General features: G+C 39.7%; 1 protein-coding gene across 3 annotated transcripts in view; it reads right to left on the bottom strand.

Annotated features, from left to right (window-relative positions):
- LOC108935150 (collagen alpha-1(XI) chain-like) overlaps positions 1 to 21,032 on the bottom strand; it is an 84,227-nt gene extending 63,195 nt beyond the window's left edge. For all 3 annotated transcript variants that reach the window (XR_001966186.2, XM_018753493.2, XM_018753494.2), the window contains exons 1-5: positions 20,652 to 21,032; positions 13,541 to 13,705; positions 12,184 to 12,394; positions 10,447 to 10,609; positions 1,571 to 1,696 (exon numbers count right to left, since the gene is read on the bottom strand). Coding sequence is in view for 2 of the 3 variants with exons in the window: in XM_018753493.2 (XP_018609009.1) it covers positions 1,571 to 1,696; positions 10,447 to 10,609; positions 12,184 to 12,394; positions 13,541 to 13,705; positions 20,652 to 20,772 (786 nt within the window). In the remaining variant the exon portion in view is untranslated. The remainder of the gene's footprint in view (positions 1 to 1,570; positions 1,697 to 10,446; positions 10,610 to 12,183; positions 12,395 to 13,540; positions 13,706 to 20,651) is intronic.
- Positions 21,033 to 23,380: the final 2,348 nt, after the last annotated feature.

The raw sequence follows: 23,380 nt of genomic DNA, 5'->3' as shown, positions 1-23,380 counted from the left end.
AAGGAGAAAACCTCTAAATCTGAAAAGCTGACCCATCCTCTTAGAGAATGGATGAATGGAAGCACAATTCCACACAGAAAGTCAGATTAAATGACTTTCTGGTCAGGAAGCATCACCATGAAAGGAAAGGCAAATGCAAATATCACATGGAAGTTCCTCCACACATTCAGTACATACTTGTAATATGTTGCGCACCACTGTGTCATACAGAGTCTTTTGTGACTGACTATTTGTTATCTAACATCCTAAGCAACTTACAGTCTTTATCCTATTAAATAGCTAGATATATTGACTGGACTGATTCTAAATTCTCATGTTGCTTAAGGGTATTAGAGCAGTCGCAGGTGAGTAAGGTGTGAACCTGAGGTTTGAGACTTGAAGGCAGTTGCAACTGCCTTGTCTTAACCTCAACCATTGCCTGCTGCTCTGGAACATTATTTACTGCTTAGTTGACGTTCTTACCCAGATCAACTCAGAGACCTGTACATTTAACATTTACTGATGTAGCTGACTGCTTTCTCCAAAACAGCTTACACTGATTTACATAACAAGGTAATGCTCATTTGAGCAGTCTAGGGTAAAGTACCTTTCTCAAGGGTAATACAGCAGGAGGCTGAATAGAAACCTGGGACCTCCAAATAGAGAGGTGGTAGTGTGTTTCTAACTGGGAATTTTTACTGAAAACAACGTATTAAGAAAATCTCCATTCCTAATTTTCCTTATTTATACGTTAATATCCACAATGCTAAACAGAGGAAGTAGCCTTTTTAAAGGTATTTGCCCTAAGAGCACTACCTCATGACATACAAATTGCTGATTTACTCATAGTGATTGTTGCTTTAATTTTGGTGTGTTTAGAGCAGCAATTTTCAAGTCTGGTGAATACATTAGAAAGTCGGGATTTTTAAGCTAGATGTATCACAGGGCCAAAGAGCGACGCCCACAATTTTCCTTTGAGCTGGGAGAGATCTGCAGAAGTCGTTAGTGGAATAAATCAGAGGCGGCATCACGGAGGACTCGGCCTTCATGGTGGAACATTTTTTCCACCATGAGGTCATCAGCTATTTGGTGAAATACTATAGGAAAATGGCAGCCTGTTAAAGACAGAATTTCCTAAGGGCCAAGTTCAGCCTACTGCATTTTCAATCAGGAAATCGGCTACCAACCGAAACCCAGAGATATTGTATAACAGTAGTATAAGCATCCTGCTAACAGTCATACATCCCAGCTGTAGAATAACAAAAAAAGGACAGCTATATCAAATTAAATAAAAAAACTGCTGAACTGTTGTGTCATGCTTGAACATCTGTTGAATAAAGAAATTAATGCCTTAACATTAAAATTTGCTATAAATCAGTTGAAAATATGGTAAACCATTGCAACTAACATTTTGGATAAATTAGAAGACAATACTTTGGTTTATTTTAAAGTCACAGCAGACATGAGGACGTTCATAACACAGGGAATGCGAGCACCTGTGTTATACACTGCCTGTACGGCATTAACTCTGTGTGTGCCACAGGCTTCCAATTAACTTTGAACAAGCTCATGGTCAAAGGCAGTTACTCACCTCTTCCTCGGGTTCCTGAGCCTGGGGTGTGTCGCGAAAGGAAGTTTCACAGTCTGGGCTGTAGTGTTCACAGTAGTCATTAGCTGCTCTGGGATCAGCCACGATCAGAAGTTGCTGAATATCACCCTGTAAACAAACAGTACTGGGCATTTAGTGCCTATCACCCCTTTTAAATTATAATATTTTGTGACCAAGATGATTTTTGAAAATCACACAGCACAGCTGCGATGATGGAGATCAACTATCAGTGAAGTTCTTGTCTTATCAAATGGAATGAGGTAAATCAAGGTTTTCTTTTTTTTAAAATCAGTGCTGGTTTTCTTAACTGGAGTCCATCCTCTGCACTAAAACAAAATCATGACTCTCTCAGTTAAGCTCCTGAGATAAACACAATTAACATGTATCTTTATTTTTTTTTCTTTTCTCTTTAAAATGTATTACTCAGCTGATCAGCATCCAACTAAGATGACATGAGATCAGTGGCACTATTATACTTTGTCAGTGGTGTGAAGACGGTTAGCCTGCTTCCTACTCATCTGATGGGGAAGAGAGAAAAAAGCACACAGATTGTGCTCCTTCAGGAGCTTTGAGAGCCCACGTCATGGGTGGAGTAATGTATAATTCAGAGGCTATTTTTGTTCTGCTTTCCCCAGCTCTTCAATCGCTTAAGGTCACATTTCACTGCACAGTCCTGCATGAATGGTAATGGAATGGTAATAATAGCATCCAAACATATTTTAAAAGGTTTGTTTTTTCAGAAGATTTTGAAAGGGATATAAATTAGAATATAAATTAGAATATAAATTAAAGCCCTCCTCCCTTGACCTGTCTCCAGCCCTGTCCCCTCTCTTGCACTTCTTATTTAATCCAAAGGTTCTTTGCATGGTTTTATCCCAAAGAATGTTTCACCCACATCTTTCTGTTGCTGCAGGGAATGTTAATCATCCACCGCACAACCTCAGCATTACCTTATCCGACCAAAATTTGCTCCAAGAATGCCCAGCGTGTCACAGTAAAATGGCTGCTGAACGGCATTGCAGATGAAGAAGCAATCTCAAGATGATAGAATTTGGCTGTACTATGAATGCAGTCTATGAAGTCTTTTTCATGTGTTCACTAAAATTAACGAGTATTTTCTCTCTAGTATACTGAAGTTAGTCGCCACTATGTGAACTGTAATTACTCGTAAACCTAACTTACTTGCAACCTTGGAACGCTACTAAGAATTTCTTTGATGATATAGCAGCTGCCTTGACTGGCAGGGAATGCAAAGGAATGAAAATCAGCCTTAAGAGTCCCTGACTGTTTCAGTCTTACTTTCTTTTATTGGGTGTATGAAGGGTAAAACAACTCCCTCTGAAGGACATCAGGAAAAACCTACCTAAACTGAAGGTAGAGCATAGTGCAGCACACTAAAGTTGCATCGCTAGCCAGCATGAACTGCATTAAGATTTGGTGAGGTGCTGACCCAGTATTTAAACATGTAACACCATGTTACATGTGAACTCAGTGAAACAAGGTGAGCACAATAAAATACACTCTGAAAAAGGTTGGCATTATATAGTTATTTTAAATATTCTCAAATCATGGCATCCATTCATAAGTCTACTAAGAAACAGAATTTAAACATTACCAAGATATTAACAATAACACCTAGTATGTTTAATTGAAAGTGCTTCAGTATTCTGATTAAAAAATTTTCACACTTCTCAACACTTCTATTGACACAGTAGTTTGTCACCAAATTCTTCGAGAACCTCCAGAAAATTCACATTTTAATAACCTTTGTAAATTTATTGTAGCCTTTAAAAAGTTCCTTATACATGTCAGATGTGAGCTTTTTGCTAATTACTGGGAAATATTTTGAATGCAGGGGGGTGTGGTGGCGCAGTGGGTTGGACAGGGTCCTGCTCTCTGGTGGGTCTGGGGTTCAAGTCCCGCTTGGGGTGCCTTGCGGCGGACTGGCATCCCATCCTGGGTGTGTCCTCTCCCCCTCCGTTCTTACGCCCTGTGTTACCGGGTGGGCTCCGGTTCCCTGCGACCCCGTATGGGGACGAGCGGTTCCGAAAGTGTGTGTGTGTGTGTGTGTGTGTGTGTGTGTGTGTGTGTGTGTGTTTTGAATGCATACTAGATTGCAAAATCCAGATTTGGCAGTAAAACAATGGTAAAACCTGCATGTGTGAACAGAAGCATAGGAAAATGAATGTCCTCAAACCAAAAGCTCATGTCCATTACCTCACTTGACACCTGTCCATCTGCACCCAGCACTTTCATGTGTCAGCATTACTTTTACAGCACATTAACTTGCCACAGTTCTCCAGAATGACAGAAAATGAGAGTGCCATTAGTAACACTCAACTGCATTATGAAATTTAACAACTATTTTCCAGATCAGCCTTTGCCAAGAGCTACATATTCAAATTGCATGACGGGTACTACTGCTGGCCCCAAAAGTAGCACACAAGGCTAGCACTGCAGTTCTAAATATGGAGCTGTTTTTTAAAACATTAAATCACATTATATCCTTTGCCCATGTCGAAGAAGAACAGGTACATCCTGAACTATTTAATATCCAGTGCTTTCATGGCAAATTGACTACAAAATTCCTGGTAACATCGAAAGTAAAGTAGTCAAAAATACATGTTCATTTAAACTGAACTGAAGACTGTTAAACGGCCCATTTCTTCTTCTTCTGAATCTTATTTCAGCCTGATTTAGAGGTCTGAATGACAAAGGATGACTGCTAACATGGGCTTCTGTTAAGAGCTGATGTCTTCGTGGTCAAAGAACCAGGCATGGTCAAAGGTGAAAGGAGATATGAAGCCAAGGGTGAGAGTTCAGGTAAAATTGTGCCAAACACAAGATTCAAGAAAATAAGGGTGAAAAAAGTTTTAAAACATTTTTTAGGAAACAATTTCATGGTGATTAATATATTATTCAAGGAACTCTCATCAACCACCACCATTCATGCAATAAAATAAATCACTCACACTAGGTGGTATCATGCAGAACTTTGGTTAAAAAGAGGGGGAGCATAGCGATAAACCCATCTGCCTTTTTAACTTGTGTGAAGATGCAGGCCATAGAGCAATACCATAAAAGGTTTAATACACTCCAGATTTTACAGCTTTCATCAAGCATAGCCTTTTTGGGCAAAGCGAGAATAAAACATATTTTTATGTACTGAGGACATGCAGAAGCCACCTGCAGCCTGAATTTCTTTGATATTTCCACATAGCTACAAACAAGTCGCCACCTTTCAAACATTTCTAAAATAATTCCAGAAGTTCTTTTACATCTTACTTCTCAATACACAAACACATAAAAAGCACAGATTTTCAGCAGAAGAAATAAGAAGTAATCCAAAGGTTGGTGTGGTGATGATTAGTTGGTCTTATTGTTCTGGACCCACTGAGGGACTGGACAGTATCCAGTGGAGAAATTATTTCATTCACAAAACCCTATATATACTATATCGTAATTACTGTGCTGTGTGACTCCCGTACAAATGGAGTGATTTGTCAAATAGGTATTTATTTCTCAAAAATGCATGATCAACAAAAAGAAATTTCATCTCCTTCTTCTGAACAAATTACACTAATTACTGTTCCAAAGTGCCAAAAACCCTAACCCAGGAAAATTCATTAATGCCACGTTTAATATCTTAGACCGTGCTTTGCAGACAGACCCCACTAAGGTGTTATGTTCCTTCGTAGCCTTGCAGAAAGTTTTGAAGATGTCGGCCACGAAGTATGGCACACAACAGTTAAACCTGCAGATGCTTAACAGTGCAATCTATCCCAAATGATCCAAATCTTGCTGGAAGCACATGGCTGCTATTTAGCAAACTCAATTCGGCTAAGGCCACTGTGGTTTGTCACAAAGCCGGGGGCTTGAGGGAGACGTGTCAGGAACCCTATCCTCAGCTTTGCTCTCCGGTGCCCAAGTCACGCTTGCCTGTACTATAGCTGTGTCTCTAGAACTGCTGTGAGGCTCGCACCACTCTAGGTATCACAGGTCTCAAAAACTTGGTTTAGACTGCAAGGCCAAGTTTGCGGTGAGCCACAGTGTCTCTCAGGCAGCAGGGAGAAATAAATAACAAAATGCATAAACAGTTATTCCGATCATATTTTCCTCTGGCTTCACCATCCCCTCATGCCAGATTTTTCACCTCCACAGTAAAACTGGTATTTTTCAATTAACAGGATAAATTCATTTGATCCTTCAAACTGCATTCAGAATTGAGTAAGGCCTGTCAGAGGAATGGAACACCACAGTTCAAAGTGTAAGTATGCTCTCAGTGAAATCTCAGCAGAAATTCAAATGGATTTATGTAGTGCTGTGCAATTTAATCTTGAAAAAAATGGGTACATTTACATACCACTTACACATCATGGCAGAGGAATGAAATGAAAAAGCCTTAACAGAAGTTCTCTCCCTCTATGCGATGAACTTACGATACAGATAGATAACAACAAAGCAAAATATCAAGACATCAAATTATACAAAAATATATATATCAAGCCACAAAAAGAGAAGTTAGGGGGCTAATTAATTATTTACAAAGAAAATGAGTATGTTTGCGAATTCAGAAAGATCAGCTATCCTACTAAAAGGAGACCAACACCAACCAGCACCACAGTCTCATCCTGTACTTGTGTGATCACATATTGTTCCCAAGGACAGGTGAAGTAACGCACTTTGTGCAACTTTGAACCTCAATGATATTTCACAGGCCAAATGGCAGGGAAGATTTAGTTACAGAAACAGTGTCAGGAGAAAAGGTCTGCATTTCTACAGTGTGGGCTGTTCCACTGACACACAAGGCCTTTAAGTGGGCCTCAAGTAAATTAAGAACAATGCACTGCCTACCATAGGGGATCCTTAGGATCTACAATTAGGGACAGTAGCATTTAATAAAAATCCAAATAGTCATTTGAAAACTGTCTGATGTATTGAGACAACGATTAAGTAAGGCAAGGAGCAATTTTGTAAATTCTAAAAAGTACAGTAAAACCCCGATTTAATGCGACCCCATTTACTGTGAATTTGGATATAACACGATGGGTCACTGGACCCTTTTTTTTGCTCTTTCTGGAATGTAAGAAACTACATTGAAAGCTTCAAAAGCTGGGAAAGTTTACAAACCTAGCAAACCGTTTTACAGAGCGAATGGGTTAGAAATGCTAAAATGCCTGTTATTCTTACAACTGTCTTGGCACCTGCCATCATTTCATTGGGGGCAAATCACACTTACCGAACTTTGACATTAGTTTCAAAAGACTGTTCTAAACTAATATCAAACACATCAAAAGCTTTTTTAAAACATCCAAAGAACGCAAACAAGCCACAAGAAGATGATAGCGAAGAGCCTCCACTCCCACCCCCAGTGACATGCTACGTTCAAGCAATGAACACTCGATCACTTTTTCAAAAAATATGCTGTAAATGATGATTGCTGATACGCCACCGTAGTTAATAGTGTTTACACATACAGTACATGTATTCTTGAATGTTTTTGTTATTGAACTAACTCTGAGTAGAATGAGAGCAAAACGAATTTTTATAACTTGCATGAATGTAAATGTGGTTTTAAGCCCAAAGCACTTTTTGTTGTTTAATTGTTATGTTAACAAAAAAGATTTAATAAAAATTATTTTGTGTTTTCCCGTCCTGGGTGTGTCCCCTCCCCCTCCGGCCTTGCGCCCTGTGTTACCGGGTAGGCTCCGGTTCCCCGTGACCCCGTATGGGACAAGCGGTTCTGAAAATGTGTGTGTGCGTGTGTATTTTGTGTTTTAATTTCTACTGTAACAACAACCATTAATTCACAGAATTCTTTAATCCAAAGGTAATATACTTGCCAGAAAGTAAACGTGCAAAAAATGTTTCAAATAGGGCAAAAACAGGTGATTTAGGATGTTCAGGCAACATTTGGTCAGTTTGAAGGCTGATTTTCTTGAACCCCGATTCAGCGCGATCCTGCTTTTTTCGCGATAACATTTTATGGACCCTAACAATCGCATTTATAAAGGGGTTTCACTGTATTACCCAATACCAGAAAAACACAATATAACACTTGCTCAGTTTTACCAAGAATCAGGAGTCTGACATATTTTTGGTTTTCCGGAATAACTCCAAATGATTTCCAGCAGCCAAAAAATAGCAGATGTTTTTCCAGCAAGCAAATTGATTACTACCGTGATGCTGACAGTCACCAAAGATGCAAATTTCCTGCCAGTCTTATGCACCAGACTGCTGCAGGGAAAGCAACGCATGCTCAGAGTGCCTGCATGACCGCAGGGACAAGTCCAAAACCAGAATCCTTCCACTGGGTACATGAAGCAAAGCCATGCCTTTGGACCATTAAGTGGCAGTCCAGACTCACTCCAGTGGTGGCATTTACACGTGGCATGTGTACCTTGGTGGCAAATGAAGAATTCTGCCAAACTAAAGGCAAAAAGAAATGAAGAGAAACCACACTTTCTGCGGTCTCAAATATTCCACAGCTTGCTGCCAACATTAGATGAGTGCAACACTGCACTATTATTTCATAGCTTTTCTATTGTATTATGATTTGTGTCAAGAACTTAAAAACAAGCACTGTTATTCCTAGAAAACAAAACATACTTAACAAATAAGGCTGGGTATTTTGCATTTTTTGCACTTCTACAAATTTAGCAGTTTAAAAATATATAAGGCAGGAAAATCAAATTTTAACTAATATGAAGACACTAATGATACAGACACAAAGGTTAATATACAGTAGTTTTCTCTTAAATGCTTACATTTCTCATGCTATTAAAGTATGGTAAAGTATGGCATGATTTTTTTTTTTAAATATATGGTAATCATAATACTACATAATAGCAATCATAAGAATACATATATGAGAATTCCTAAACATCTCACCCAGAACGTAGCTGTGCAGGAAGTCATACTGTAAAGCGAGAAAGTAGTATTTCTGGTCTTTTTCTGATATGATTTCAAGTCTACTCATTTTTTTCCATAACAGTTTCTGGAAAGACATACTGTATGCTCATTCTATGCAACACTATAATTTGTTTTTTTTATATTTTTCATTAAAATTGCAAATATGATTGGTGTTGCAGTTTTTGTTATTGGTTAACTTTTATTATTTCTCTGTGGTTTCATTTGTTGAACTGAAACAGAATCCTAATGGTCCTATTTCTGATTTACAGGATAATAAAATTGTGTCTGATGCTCCTTTATTTGTTGTCAAAGTCCAGTGCTTAAATAGTATAAAGCAGTCTGTACTTGAACAAAAAGGCTATAAAGCTCTGCTTCTTCATTTTTCAGCACTTCTGTATGTACAGTATGTTCACAGTTATCCAGACATTTGTCTCCACCATGTCCACTCTCCAAAACCTACCTATGAATCATCCCAAGAACTGGCACTTTAGTTCACACTAATGTAATTTGACAGCTGGAAAATAGCTTAAACATACTTTTATTGTAATTGTTTACTTTATTGATAATCATGTATTATTGATGGAGGGGGCAGTGGTGCAGCAGGTTTGGCTGGGGCCTGACTTGTGGAGGGTCTGGGGCTCAAGTCCTGTTTGGGGTGCCTTGTGGCAGACTGGCATCTCATCTGGGGCATGTCCTCATGCCCTGTGTTGCTGGGTTAGGCTCCAGCTTGCTGCAACCCCACTTGGGACAAGCGGTTGTAGACAGTGTGTGTGTGTGTTATTGATGCACACATTACAGTTAATAAAATAAAGGTAGTATACATCCAAGCCACAGCTTTAAATTTCTTTACTGTCAATATAATAGAAACATCAAATAAGGAGTCAACTACAACAAGAACTTCCTGACAAATAATATCTACAGCTTGGAAACAGCAATTTTCCAAACTGTTACTGAAGAAATGGGAATTTAAAAACATTAAGCTCAAAACATTTATTTACCTAGCAGACACTTCTCTCCAAAGCAGCTTTATATGAGTTCTATGTCATGTCATCAGCCCACACACCTTATTCACCAAGGGGACTTACAATGTACTGTGCACTACTTACACTGGGTCACTCATCTATACATCAGTGGAACACACACACACACACACACATTTTCAGAACCGCTTGTCCCATACGGGGTTGCGGGGAACCGGAGCCTACCCGGTAACACAGGGGGGAAGAGGACACACCCAGGACGGGACGCCAATCCGTCACAAGGCACCCCAAGCGGGACTCGAACCCCAGACCCACTGGAGAGCAGGACCCGGTCCAACCCACTGCACCACCGCACCCCCTCCGGTGGAACACACTCTCTCAGTCATTCACACACTATGGGTGAACCTGAACAGCATGTCTTCAGACTATGGGAGGAAACCCACACAGAGACAAAGAGAACATGCAAACTCCAGACAAACTAAGCAAGGATCAAACCCACATGCTCTCACACCACCCAGTCACTGTGAGACAGCAGTACTACTCGCTGTGCCTCCGTGCCACCCATCAGCTACACACCAAAAATAGTGTTATATAAAGTATAATTAGGGTTAAGTTTTTATAAATGACATACCATAACAAACAACTTCAAGAGGTTTTAAAACCCCTGTTTCACATTCAAATACTTTGAGAACTGAAATTAACTAACTACTGTGTCATCACACTTAGATGAAACTAATATGCTGTGTTAAAAAAAATAAAGTGACTGATAAAATATTAAGAAAACAGGTTTTGGAAACTAATGAACAACGCATAGAGGATAAGTGGGAAAACTGCAAACCTGGAAGGTATCAGTGTCAGCTACTAATCAATTACCATTATAAAAGATGATTAATGTACAGGTAATGACATTGTTTTTAGGCAACATAATTAAAGTTAAAGGAAGCAAGATGATGGCGGTCTATTTACCTCAAATACTTCTTCATCTAGGATCCTAGTGCCAAACACGGTAATGCCGTTTGTGCTAATGACCGGACGGTCACTTCTCAGCAGAGGCTTTGACACTTTCTTCTTGCAGTCAACAATGATGGTTGCGGTCTTCCTGTGGACACTGATGGCCACTCGATGCCACCTATCAGAAAAAGAAAGGAGAGAGGACAAGGGTTTTAGCAAGAGTAATGCTATGTGTTAAGATGGAAGCCTAAACATCTATCAGGTAGTTGGAAGGTGGTATGCCATTCCAACCACAGGCAAGCTCCTCTGTGCTATCACCCCCGGCAAACTGGCAAGCTGGCATGCTCAGCACAAACAGAAACATTTACTGTTTAGTTAAAGTTGTGCTGTTAACACAGTTAATGTGGATGAACTTCAAGTGTACAGGAAGAAATATTCATAATACACACCTAAGTAGCTGTAACTGATAATTTAGTATTCACCCAAATAAGTGTGGAATAATAAACTGGACTACCACATGGGTCTGTCTGTCTATCTATAATTAAACCAACAAGTAAATCATTTACAACAAAGTGCCAACAAAGAGATTAAGTAATGTAATCTTTAACAATTTCTTTAACTTGGCATTCATTTCCATTTCTGCATTTAAAAAAATAAATACCGTAAATAAATAAATCAATGTGAAGCCAGCACTTCTACGTAGAAGGCATTGTCAATTTATCAATAAAGAATTAGTCCTTTATTTAACTATTCTTTACAGGTTCACAACTTTGTAAAACAATACACCAAATATTCCAAGGACATTTTCATGCACAATTTAAAGGAACTTTTTATGTTATCAAGAGCATTAAAGGGTCATAAGATTATAAGTGCATGAAAAAGTATTCATGGGTGCTGAAAATCATGTGGCTTATTTTTTTGTGTGTATACTTTTACTGTTAGATTTAATTTTGCATTGGGCCATCTAAATAAATTAGCTGTTGAGAGAGTTTCAGAAGCTCCTAGACTTGTGTAATTCAAATGATGGCTATCTGTCTATAATTCATTGCTTTTGCTGGCATGAGTTGAGACAAAAAGTGTCATTTCAATGGTTGATTTAATATGGAAGATTAGAAACCAAAGTTAAAGTTCTTTATGAAAACCCCAACTTTAAAATACAGAATGGAACAGCATGTATATATAGCTCCTCTAATAATGTAAAGAAAGCTACTTTGTCAAAGCACATAATTTTACAGTGCTTTACAACTTCACAGTGAAGTAGTGGGTTTTCTTTTTAAAGCCCATACATAACACACACACACACACACACACACACACACACACACACACACATTTTCAGAACCGCTTGTCCCATACGGGGTCACGGGGAACCGGAGCCTACCCGGTAACACAGGGCGTAAGGCCGGAGGGGGAGGGAACACACCCACGACGGGATGCCAGTCCGTCACAAGGCACGCCAAGCGGGACTCGAACCCCAGACCCACCGGAAAGCAGGACCGTGGTCCAACCCACTGCGCCACCGCACCCCCCTCCATACATAACATCTTGACCAAATTATAACCATACATATCTTATAAGCTAGATTGCTTTTGTAGCTGTATTAAGATAGTGGCATTGCATGTTTGTCTGAGAGTATGATTAATGGAAGTGTTGATAGATCGAGTAAGGCCTTCTATGGTTGGTCTAATGTTGGACAATGGTGGGTCTTCCACCAGGGTCTGCCTGATTGACACATGTGCACGTATCACTTACTTCCCATCAGCAATGTCGATAGACCGGAACAGGGGATAGTCCTCAGGAGCAGGTTTGCCATGCTGGTCCTCATACAGGAAGACTGGGGATCGGCCCACCTCAATCCCCAGCTGTTGCACGCCTTGCTCATTGTACACCGACAGCAGGAATGACTGCATACCCGCCTTGGGTTTGATGGTCATAAGGACAGAGAAATCTTCAGGGAAGACTCCTGAAAGCAGTCAGCATAGGAGTTCATTTCATTTGTGCTGTATTGTCATTGTAAGACTGCAATGGCGTGAAGGGCATCCATCTTGACAGGAAACTTTGGATAGGCTGAATACACAAGTTATTCTGCTCTTTGTTATGAACACATTAGATAAAGTATGTTTAGACTTTTTTCAGCAAATAACTGCAGCACAAACAGTGTGTAAGAATCTTAGGTGCTCAACAGATGGAAAAAAGAGAAATATAAAGGAGAGATTAAAGTCTATGGTACACCTGGAAGGCTGAGAGACCTCCAATGGCTTATTCTGTCTCAGCCACAAAAGACCTTTTTTTTGCTGCTGAAGATGGGTTATTAATAGAAATTTCCAGCTTTAAAATCTTATGGTTTTGAGGCAACCATTTTCTGCCAAAAATCACACACATCAGATTTTTAATTTAATCTGCTCACCAGTGTGTTATTTTCTCTTTTCACTGAGGCCAATTTGAAAGACAACCACCACATACACTGGAAATTTATTTAACAAGAATTTTGCTTGTATATTCAGAAATATTATTTAACTAATAAATTCAACAATCTTTGCTTACTTAAGTACAAAAACTAAAATAAATCTTTAAGATGGAGAAATTACCCATAATTTTGGACAATTTTGCAACAGAAGGACTAACAGTTACCTTTCGTAGACAACATATACAATTTTACTATCACTGCATCAAATTAGAATTTTATAAGAACTATCTTTCAGAAAATGCTCAAGGTTTCCTGTGGGTTCACTAAGTGCACATTTTTCAGGTGATTAACAACTTCCTGAGCTTTATTCTGAACACTTTCTATCAAGTGTTGGGGGATAACTTCGGACAAAACGACAGCCAGAGGGAAACGTTATAAAACTCCTGTTTGTCTGGCCTGATGGGCTCTGTCCCAAAGCAACAAACAGTGTCTTTTAAACCATGACTCAAGCATTTTGTAGTCAAAGAAAAACCAAGGAAGGAGGTCAGAAGAGAACAGTTGAATTCTGCACATCCTACACAGCTTCTGAGCAGGAAATGTCAAAACGAATCCCAGCACAGTGGACAAACAAAGGCCAAGGACTCTGAGAGCCCAGAGGGGGACCTAAATGGCTCCTGGTGGGTGTCTACCAAGATTCCCTACCTGGGAAAAGCTGCTTGGTGGGTGCGCTGAGCTGTGCCTCCTTCCCCACCCTGAAGGCGGTGTCCGGTCGCGATGTTTTTCTGTTCACACAAAAGCCTGACGTTTTCTTGATTCCTTCAGGTAAGTTGTGAAATTCTAGCACTTTCAGGACATCGACAGGTTCAGCTGTAGGAAAGGGGGAGAGTGCACAAAAAACTATTTTAAACTTTCACCTAAAATGTTAAAACATACTGGAAAATAAAATTAAAACTAGATTCTATTTGTGTAATATGTATATATTTTAAGCAAATTCGATGCAAATTTTTAAAACATGAGCATAAAATGAATACTGCACCCAAGACATGGTTAAAGCCATGATTATTCAAGGTTTACTAGAGGTAGGTGGTGTAGTGGTTATAGCTGGCAGATTGCACTCAAAGGTTAAATCCCACCTCCTGCTGCAGTACCCTCAGTCATGGTACTTCACCTGAATTCTCTAGTAAAAATCATTGCAAAGCTGTATAAATGGGTAAATCGCTGTAAGTCGCTTTGGAGAAAAGGGTCAGCAAAAGAAGTAAATACATTGTAAATGTACTATCCAATCAGAAAGAAAAGTTGAAAAGAATTCTCTCCTGAACAGGATCTCACAAGATGTTGCTCCTCATTATGCATTAACTGTACGTGTTTAATAAGTTCCTCAATATACATGTCCCTGCTTACACTGAGAACTTTTTTTAGTCAGGATTTTTGCTGTAATACAATCATACATTCAACAAAACTAAAATTAATTATAGTTATGGAATGAATTCTCCATTTTCTACAGATTTGTGCTCTTGCTCTATGGAATAAGTTTCTATCTTCTGACTAGCGTATATTCAAAAAACATACATGCCAAGCAGAACTTGAATTCAGACCCACCAGAGAGCAGGCCCAGTCAAATCTGCTGTGCCACCACACCACCAGACAAACCCCCAAATCATACTGCTATTATCTCTTATTTTTACTGCTGATAACAATGAATTTTAAGGACACTCAACCTAAAGAACTATAATTCAACAGATATTCTAGTATTTAGTGATGCACACCTATAACCGAACAGAAGAGAGAGTCCCGCTTGGGGTGCCTTGTGACGGACTGACGTCCCGTCCCCCGGGTGCCCCCCCTCCAAGCCTTGCACCCTGTGTTGCCGGATTAGGCTCCGGTTTGCCACAACCCCACTTGAGACAAGGAGTTGTTTGTGTGTGTGTGTGTGTGTGTGTGTGTGTGTGTGTGTGTGTGTGTGTGTGTGAGATAGATTCCTTTTTCCTATATGTAAGATATTAAATGATGTGTACCAGAATGTTCAAGAGCATTAAGCAGAAGCAAGACTACAGAACTATATGTTATATGAGAAAAAATTTTTAGTGGTTCACTGAAGCATTTGCTGCACTTTCCCTCTTCTTTTGCTGCCGATCATTCAACCAGAATGCATGAAACGAGCCATTATTCACAAAAGTCACTCCTGCTGTTTTCTACATATGTTGCACAGCATAAAATGTCTTCTTGTTGGTCCCCTACATTTTTACTTTATACAACCCACAATTGCATGCATTATTGAACAACTGCGACTTTTAATTCTCTATTTTACACTTGATAATAATCAGCACAACTGGTTGTTCACAATCACAGCTGAAACTCAAAAAGACTGTAGTATTCACTTTATAATGGCTAAAATAGCTAATCATATTAAAACAGTTTAGCAGTGTAACACTAAACATAAGAAAAATCACTTGTAAGATAGTACCAGACAATATATCAGAGCATGAAAAACATGCAATAATATTTTGTCCTTCTGTGCTGATCCAGTGACATTGTATGCCACTGCAAAATAGTTTTTTTAACTGCCAATCAATGTCTGTTGAAACAAGATCCGATTGTTCAATAATCTAACAAGATATCAGTTACTAAAAGGACTACTTCCTGTATGACAGTGTGTATGTGTTTTTTAATTGGTTTTGAAAAATAATGAATGAAGATATTTACCCCTGCCAAAAATCCATATTCTACATTCATGAACAGATGGCTGGCTTACCATATGAGTTAAATTGATTCATGGATTCATTCTGTATCTGTAACTCAGTATACAGGAATTGCAGTTTCTCGAACTCCTGGATGAAAGACTAATGCTAAAAGTAATAATAAACAATTTCTCTGCTTTGGTCCATATGTCTTGTTTTTGCAAGTATGATCTCCACTCAGCAGTCCCAACCCCCTCCAGCCAAAGTAAAACGACTACTGCTGCTGCACCACCATTGTAAAATCAGTGAGATGATCACAACACTCAAGATGCTCTTGTTATGCAGCTACAAATGAACTTGAAAGTCTGAAAAAGAATGCATGAGATATGAGAACCAGGATAGTTAAAACAAGGGCAACAAAACTGCGTCATCCGGTCCCACATCAGACAACCTCCTTCAAAGCAAGAAGAACAATAAACAATGTCTCCATAGCTGCTCTATGCTATGATACATTTTGGGTGAGTGTGTATTTCAGAGAACCTCTGAGTTGTCCTCCTCAATGCAGTTTTTTGTTTGATCCCACTCACTTCCACATAACCCTGACAAAAAACCCCATGGGAACATACTTTTGAAAGACCAGAACGAAGCCAGTGAAAAAAATCTTGATCTTACACTGGTTTGTGCAACACAAAAAAAAAAAGTCTACAAGAAACAGCTATAATTGTGCCAAAACTTTGCATAGAAGTTGAAAGTACAAATGCAGTAAAAGGTATTATGATATGCATGTTCTCACAAGTGGTTCATTCAGTGATTGATAGTGATGTGTTTTTAACAGTACAAAATATTCTGTTTAACACACAACACCATAACAGTTCACCACTCCAACAAATACCTTACTGTATGTTGATCTTTGAAAATGCCGGCTTAGCTGCAGGTTTACAGTAAACATCAGTAAATTAGATTTTTACCTTTATTGTGTACTCAAAGAAGTTTGTGACCGAGCACCTGTGGTAACATTTTGGGAAAGGTATGATACAAAATTAAACTGGAGCACTGAAAGTAATTATTTATTAGCACAACTTATATAAAGAAAGGTTGTGGGTATTCACCTTGGTTCTGTTGTACAGGAAACGGTAAGCACAAGGCAACACAAGATGTGCAAATGCTTCAACCAGCAGCACTGAACCATGATTCTGGCAGCTTTTCCATTGGTACAGCATGTGCTTCCAAAAGGAAGATGGGGTCTTGCCTATTAACAGTGATAAACCTACAAGTACAGATGCTGTGCTAAAACCGTAGCTGAGGTTCAGACAACAGAAACAACATTGTACATGAAAAGGTGGTGTTAGTAACCTTGTATAAAATTAGTTAGGCTCATTAGAGCATAAAGCTGTACACAGTATTATCTCTTATTTAATTATCTATAGTAATTATGTGCATTGCATAACTTCTTCACACCATACATTCCACCACTGCAACAGAAATATTTTAAATTTACTAAACTCATATTTATTTTAGAAAATATTGATGCAAGAAACAGTTTTGATTGCACAGACTACTTTTTGTCATCGTATTTGTTTAATATCCTTTTTCCTGTACACCCAAATAATGAGGTTTTTCTGTAGGAAACGCTGATCTTGCAGATCGCAGTCTCCACCAGGTCTGCGTGAGGTTGTATGGCGGTAAAGCATTATCCACACTGTTTTCCATTGGAACACATGCTGAACACATTATGGCTCTGGCAGAACCGGTATGTGCTCCTGCTCTTGGGGCCACCAGAGAGCTCCACGTGAGAGCACACATGTGTCATGGGCACCCAGACACTGCCAGTGAAATGTCAAACTTATAGTTCAAGAATTGCATTTGGTCAATCAATTAAACTTTTGAGCTTTGAACCAAGTTGGAGAGCAATGGTTAAGATCTTTGTGAATAAAAATGGGGTGGCCCTTTAATTCCTGCAAAGGATAATCACATCTACTATATTTTCAAGAAAATTAATCTTGCTTGGCCCTTTATTCCATTTGCTGGGGTTCCTACAGAAGGCTGGAAGCCTCCTGCATTTTGCACTCTATATTTCACACTATCATGAGTGAGCTAAGTGTTAACTTGGGGGGAAAAACAATCCAGACGTCTCCAAAAAGCACAGAGGAAATTGTCTCTGGCTACTTGCTCTTTAGAACTACGCTTTCTGACACTGAAAAGCTACTGGATCTTATAGAAGAGAAAGAAGAATTTCTTTGTGAGTTTCAGAATGCCTTTCTGCCTAACTGCATACCTTCAGACCTTATATATTCCAGATGTGATGGTTTGGCTAGAGTGCCAGAACAACAGCAACATCCCAAAACCATTAAAACTCCTGAATGTAAGCGACCTTTAAATCTCAGCATCTGATGAGAGTAGGTTTATATAACCTGGGTTACAGTCTAAATGCGGATGCATATTATTCTGTTCTTTGTGTAAAAATCTTACAAATCGGTTGAAAATAGGAATTCTGTGAAAACAAATGGGGGCAGGGGCATAAAGAGTGAGTGGAATATGATATTCACAGAGAGATGCCTGAGATTGTGACAAGAGTTACTGTTTACCCACAAGGCATGCAATGCAGTTTGAAAAAAAATGGAAGGAATCATCCCAGCCCCATTTGCATTGCACTGTATTGCCTGCCAAGCTCTGATTTAATACCTGTCATGTTAACAAGCAGATGTAAAACCAACATTAAAGAGAAAGACATGTCCCCGGAAGCAAGCCATGCCTTACCACTTCAGTCAGCTGTTGAGGGAAGAAGTGGTTTCACTGCATTGCACAGTGCACAACAGGCAGGTCCACATAACCCCATGAGCGCAAGGAAGTGCAGATGCTTTTTTATATAACTATTAAGTATGCCAGGGCAAAGTAATATGAAAAAAGAAGAAAAAAAAACCCCTTCACCTGCTGATCCTTGCGACTCCAAAGATTGAGAAGAATTCCTCTGTGCTCTGTGAAAGCACCGGACCCACATACTCGTAGCCTCAACAAGGCTGCATTATACTGGCCCTTCACACAGCTGATGCTCCTACAAGACACTGCTTTAGTGTCTTACAAGTGATATAGATACTAGCATATGTACTCTGAGGGAAAATAAAGGCTAATGACAGTACACACACACGCACACACACACTTTCTGAACCGCTTGTCCCATACAGGGTCGCGGGGAACCGGAGTCCAACCCGGCAACACAGGGCGTAAGGCTGGAGGGAGGGGACACACCCAGACCTATTCGAACCCCAGACCCAGCGGAGATCAGGACCTGGTCCAACTCACTGCCCCCCCCCCCCCCCAATGACAGTAATCCATCACTATTAAAATTCTTTATGGGTTATACAAGGCGTAAAAACCCATGCTCATTAGAAGAATAATTACTTCTTGAGTAGACACTCTTTGAAGTAAAATGCCCTCCAATCTTGATTACTTTCGTAATGAGAACCTCAGAAAAATGCATGAAATACTTACCAATATGCCTTCTGAATATAAGGAGTATTCCCACCTTAATCATAGCAAAATTCTACTCATTTTCTATTTTTCCAAATACCGAATTTACACAGACTAACCTGTGTGAGAGAGTTGCCATGCAAATAAACGTGTTTTGATTTAAGCCTCCCATTTCACCTAAACATACCAGTGCGCTAATGAATATACTGGCTGTATGGTTCCTAAAAAAAACAAACTCCTTGGGACAGTTACTCATTTGTGAAAGCAGAAGATAAACATTAAAAGTCAATCTACATTTAAAAGATTACACTTCTGTCCTTCCTTGTCTGTCCCATTAATCCAAGCTCCTACATTTACTTGCTCTTTGAAACATCTAAGAAAATCAAAATGTATTTCGCAGAAACAAATATATTTTTGTCCCTCAGGGAACAGACAGAAGAAAAACATGGTCTAGCTTCAAAATCAAAAGGTAAAATATTTCTGGAAAAGGTGCCCCCTTAGGCACTCTTTGGCCTTATATGGGGACAGGGTAAGTGTGGAGAAAAGGTGAGTTATTGCAGGCATATAATCTAGGTCTTCATAAGTATTCAAAGTGCAAAATGCCACAGAGAAGTCCAAAGAAATCACAACAGTTGTCCAGTATATATTGTAAATAGTTAGTTTTTGTGATAGACACTATTCATAGACCTGGCAAGTTAAATGTAATTTAAAATATGCCACAAAATTAACTTCAAGGAACAGGCTACACAATTGGTTACACAGTTATTTTACCTTTTCCTGTAACTCACACATTCCTACCGATACTACGAATACTTTAGGTGAGGTAACCACATCCAGTTGTGACACTGCAACTACTCAAGCATGTTCTCTCAATAGATCAGAACTGTGAAGAATAATTAGAAAAGTGAGTTTTAGTTTAATTAAGAGTGAATAAAATTAAGAAGTTGGGGGGGGGGAACGAAATGATATAATGTTATTATTCCATCCCCAAAAGTCATGGTCATGAATAAAACTGGTTGAAATCTCTCCAGTAGCTGTGGACTTTTTTTTTTTTTTTTTTTTTTTTTTAAACGCACTGGACTCCTATCCAAAATCCTATGGAATTCCACCCTGCTGACCGTGTCCACACACACCTAACGGACCACTAGTTGAAACAATGGACTTTTATAAGTGAGACATACAGAAATAGCCCAATACCCCAATTTATCAAGTCTAAATAAGCGTGTAAATGGGTAAAAGCTTGTATCTAAATACCATTTTAAAGACACAGCAGCGCTGAACTTCTGTTCGGAAGCTGCCCTAGTTTTCAAGTGATGCTTTGAACTGGGGGGGGATTTTTCTTTTTTTTTTTTTCTCTTTGTCCTGCAGGTGGTTTGCTGTTTCAGACTTTTAATGCTCTCAATTCGGACTTCCTCTCCCCGAAAACCGAGAGGTGGACAGTAATGATGTACTTTTCAAATACGCGATAACGATATTTCACAGCTTCAGCTTGTCGGTTCAAACGGGCGGGTCTCTGTGCCCCGAGGAGAGGAGAGCGAAGCCACTCAGGACGTTACGCGCGCGGGCAGCTGACAGACACACATGATCCGATCATGATGCTGCTCACTCACTCACTGCACCTCACTACAACGTTTTGCTACTTTAAACTTTTCCCCCGCGCATCTTACCTGCTGAGACATGTTGAGCCTGGAGAAGAAGGACTGTGAGAGCGACGAGTGTGGTTACGGTGGTATCCACCACACGCCACCTTTTCGTCTTCCACCTCGAGGACCACCTCTGCATCTCCATGGCGCCCGCACAACTGACACACGAAAACCGCCGGGCGACTTAAAATTTAGAACCTTTCCTTCCACTGAGTCCAAGGCGTATTACCGCGCTCGCTGCTATGCAGCCATAAGTGAAAAGAAATGGACACTGTCTTCTCAACCACTACGGGGCCCTCAGGTCTTCCCTCCCAGTGCCCAGCCTTCACGCTGAAGCAACTTCGGCTTCAGTCAAAGTGCGGAACCCATTCCATGTCTCGCGGAGCGCACCGCGCGGAGGGCTGGACGCAGGGCATCACCCGGACCGGCGATTACAGGAGAATGACAGCGCTGAAATACGCCCACTAGCCAATCACCGTGCGCCAAATGAGCGTGGGACCCGCCCACTATTTTACCGAAGCCCCGAGGGTCTGGTGCCTCTGGCTCTGGTTGTCTGTCGTTCGATGGATGGCAAATTTGCACGTAGGCAGTCGGGAGTCATTTTTAAATTTCTGCATGAATTGCGGGGCGCCTTCGGTTTCTTTTCCAAGTTCATTATCTCCAGGTATCTCAATTTAGGATAAACGATTTATTTGAAAAAAAGAGCAACAAACCTTGGCTTGAGGATACTCATACTCAGTCAGTCAGTGGTTGACGAAAATATTGAACGTAGGCAATAAGGCAATATGTTAAGAAAAAGGAATTCGCTTTTATTTTTGTCATCATTAGATCACATTGTATTTTATACTACTGTTGCAAATGTTAAAAATTGTAAATATTTCAATACGGTTTTTGGGGTAGCTTACCTTGGGGCCGTCCGTACATTCATTCCAGAGAGAGTAGTCGATCATGGAATAGTAAAACGTGAGAGTGAACTTTAAAAAAAAATGTATGTGTTATTACAATTAATTTAATTAGACTCATTTATTTCTGTCAAAAGTAAGCAGCCTATAATAAGACTGATAAATGAACTTGCTCAAAAAGCCAACTGACCCATTAGATTACCCCTTAGGTTCCCACTGTTAGCCATTAATAAAAATATAAAATATAGCAAGTTGTTCTTTGTTAACTCAGGTCAAGTAAATACATATTTATGTATGTCAGTGTATATTTAAGGTTGAATGTAGACCCATCCCAGTACAGATACTTATTTATTCAGACTTCAAGAATGTACCACTCATAAGAAAGTTTTTCTCGGTCATGTGGACGTTGCAGTCTGTAAGTGCACCAAACTGAACGTGAAGAGTTGTCAGCCATCCAAACCAACTGAGCCACCCGTTTAGATCACAAACTAGTCAACTAGTAAGCTAGATGAATATGCACACAGCTGTACGTACATGCTCAGGGTGGTTGCAGTGAACGCCATTTCGATCTTATTTTAAGAGGTTTCATGCTACAAGAACTGCTTGCAACTAGCAAGTAGCATTGTGTTTAGGCCTGTTGCCACGTAATCTAAATGTCTCTGGTACTTATCTTGAGCTGCTGTAGTAAGATTACCGTGCTGCCTAAATAGCTAAACAATGGTATGCGTTTTAGTGTACATTAAAAAAACTATTCTGTGTTAGTCTATGTATTCCAGCTATATACTTCCTGCTTCATCACCATCGCATTCACAGTCTCAACAAATCACAACCAACAATTAAGGTATGTTTCAATCACAATTAAAATACAGGGCCGTATACCAAGAGTCTGTAAACCAGGAGGGCTTTTCCTGTTGTTTTAAATGGCGAAAAGATTATGCATTCCTGGACTTGCCCAAATATTTCCACAAACATCCTCCGAACACTTAAAAACACACACACACACACACACACACACACATTCTCAGAACCGCTTGTCCCATACGGGGTCACGGGGAACCGGAGCCTACCCGGCAACACACAGGGCGTAAGGCTGGAGGGGGAAGGGGACACACCCAGGACGGGACGCCAGTCCGTCGCAAGGCACCCTAAGCGGGACTCGAACCCCAGACCCACCGGACAGCAGGACCGTGGTCCAACCCACTGCGCCACCGCACCCCCCACTTAAAAACACTCCGAAGAAATTGGAATCAAAACATTAGTATGATAAGATATTAAAAATAACCAAGACAGAAATTAACAGACTAAATTAGGAACTGTTATTGTTTACTGAACCACTGTACAATAAATCTGCGTAAACATGAAAGACACATACAGTACTTTTACATTTACAGTTACTCATTTAGCAGATGCTTTTCTCCAAAGTAATGTACATCTCATAGAACAGTACAAAGAGTGGATTAGCTCAACAGAAGGAGAGATTTGGATGCAGAAACATGATTTCTGAGTACTGCCAATTTGTCACATACCACTGTATAAACCAGTATACATTATATGAGTAGCTGCACATAGGCTTTTCCATTATTGAACAAATTATTAGAAATTATTAAATATAACACACACATTTTTGAGTACTTACGAGATTAGGAAACGTGAATCAGAAAGATTTGAGATTTGAGACCTTTCAAATGTAAAGAGGTATGTGAACAAAAAAAATAAATAAATAAAAGAGAATGCCAAAATAAAGAGAGGTTATCATGCATTGTTGAAAAGTCTGCACCTTATTGGTTCATGACTTCTACATCATCAGAGAGAAGTCTACTTCAACCAGCTGAAAAGAGTCCATAGTACCCA

The sequence above is a fragment of the Scleropages formosus genome, chromosome 3 (genome assembly GCF_900964775.1).
Source record: "Scleropages formosus chromosome 3, fSclFor1.1, whole genome shotgun sequence".
Lineage (NCBI taxonomy): Eukaryota > Metazoa > Chordata > Actinopteri > Osteoglossiformes > Osteoglossidae > Scleropages > Scleropages formosus.
Note: the sequence above shows the minus strand (reverse complement) of the source record. Positions and strands in the feature narration are given on the sequence as shown.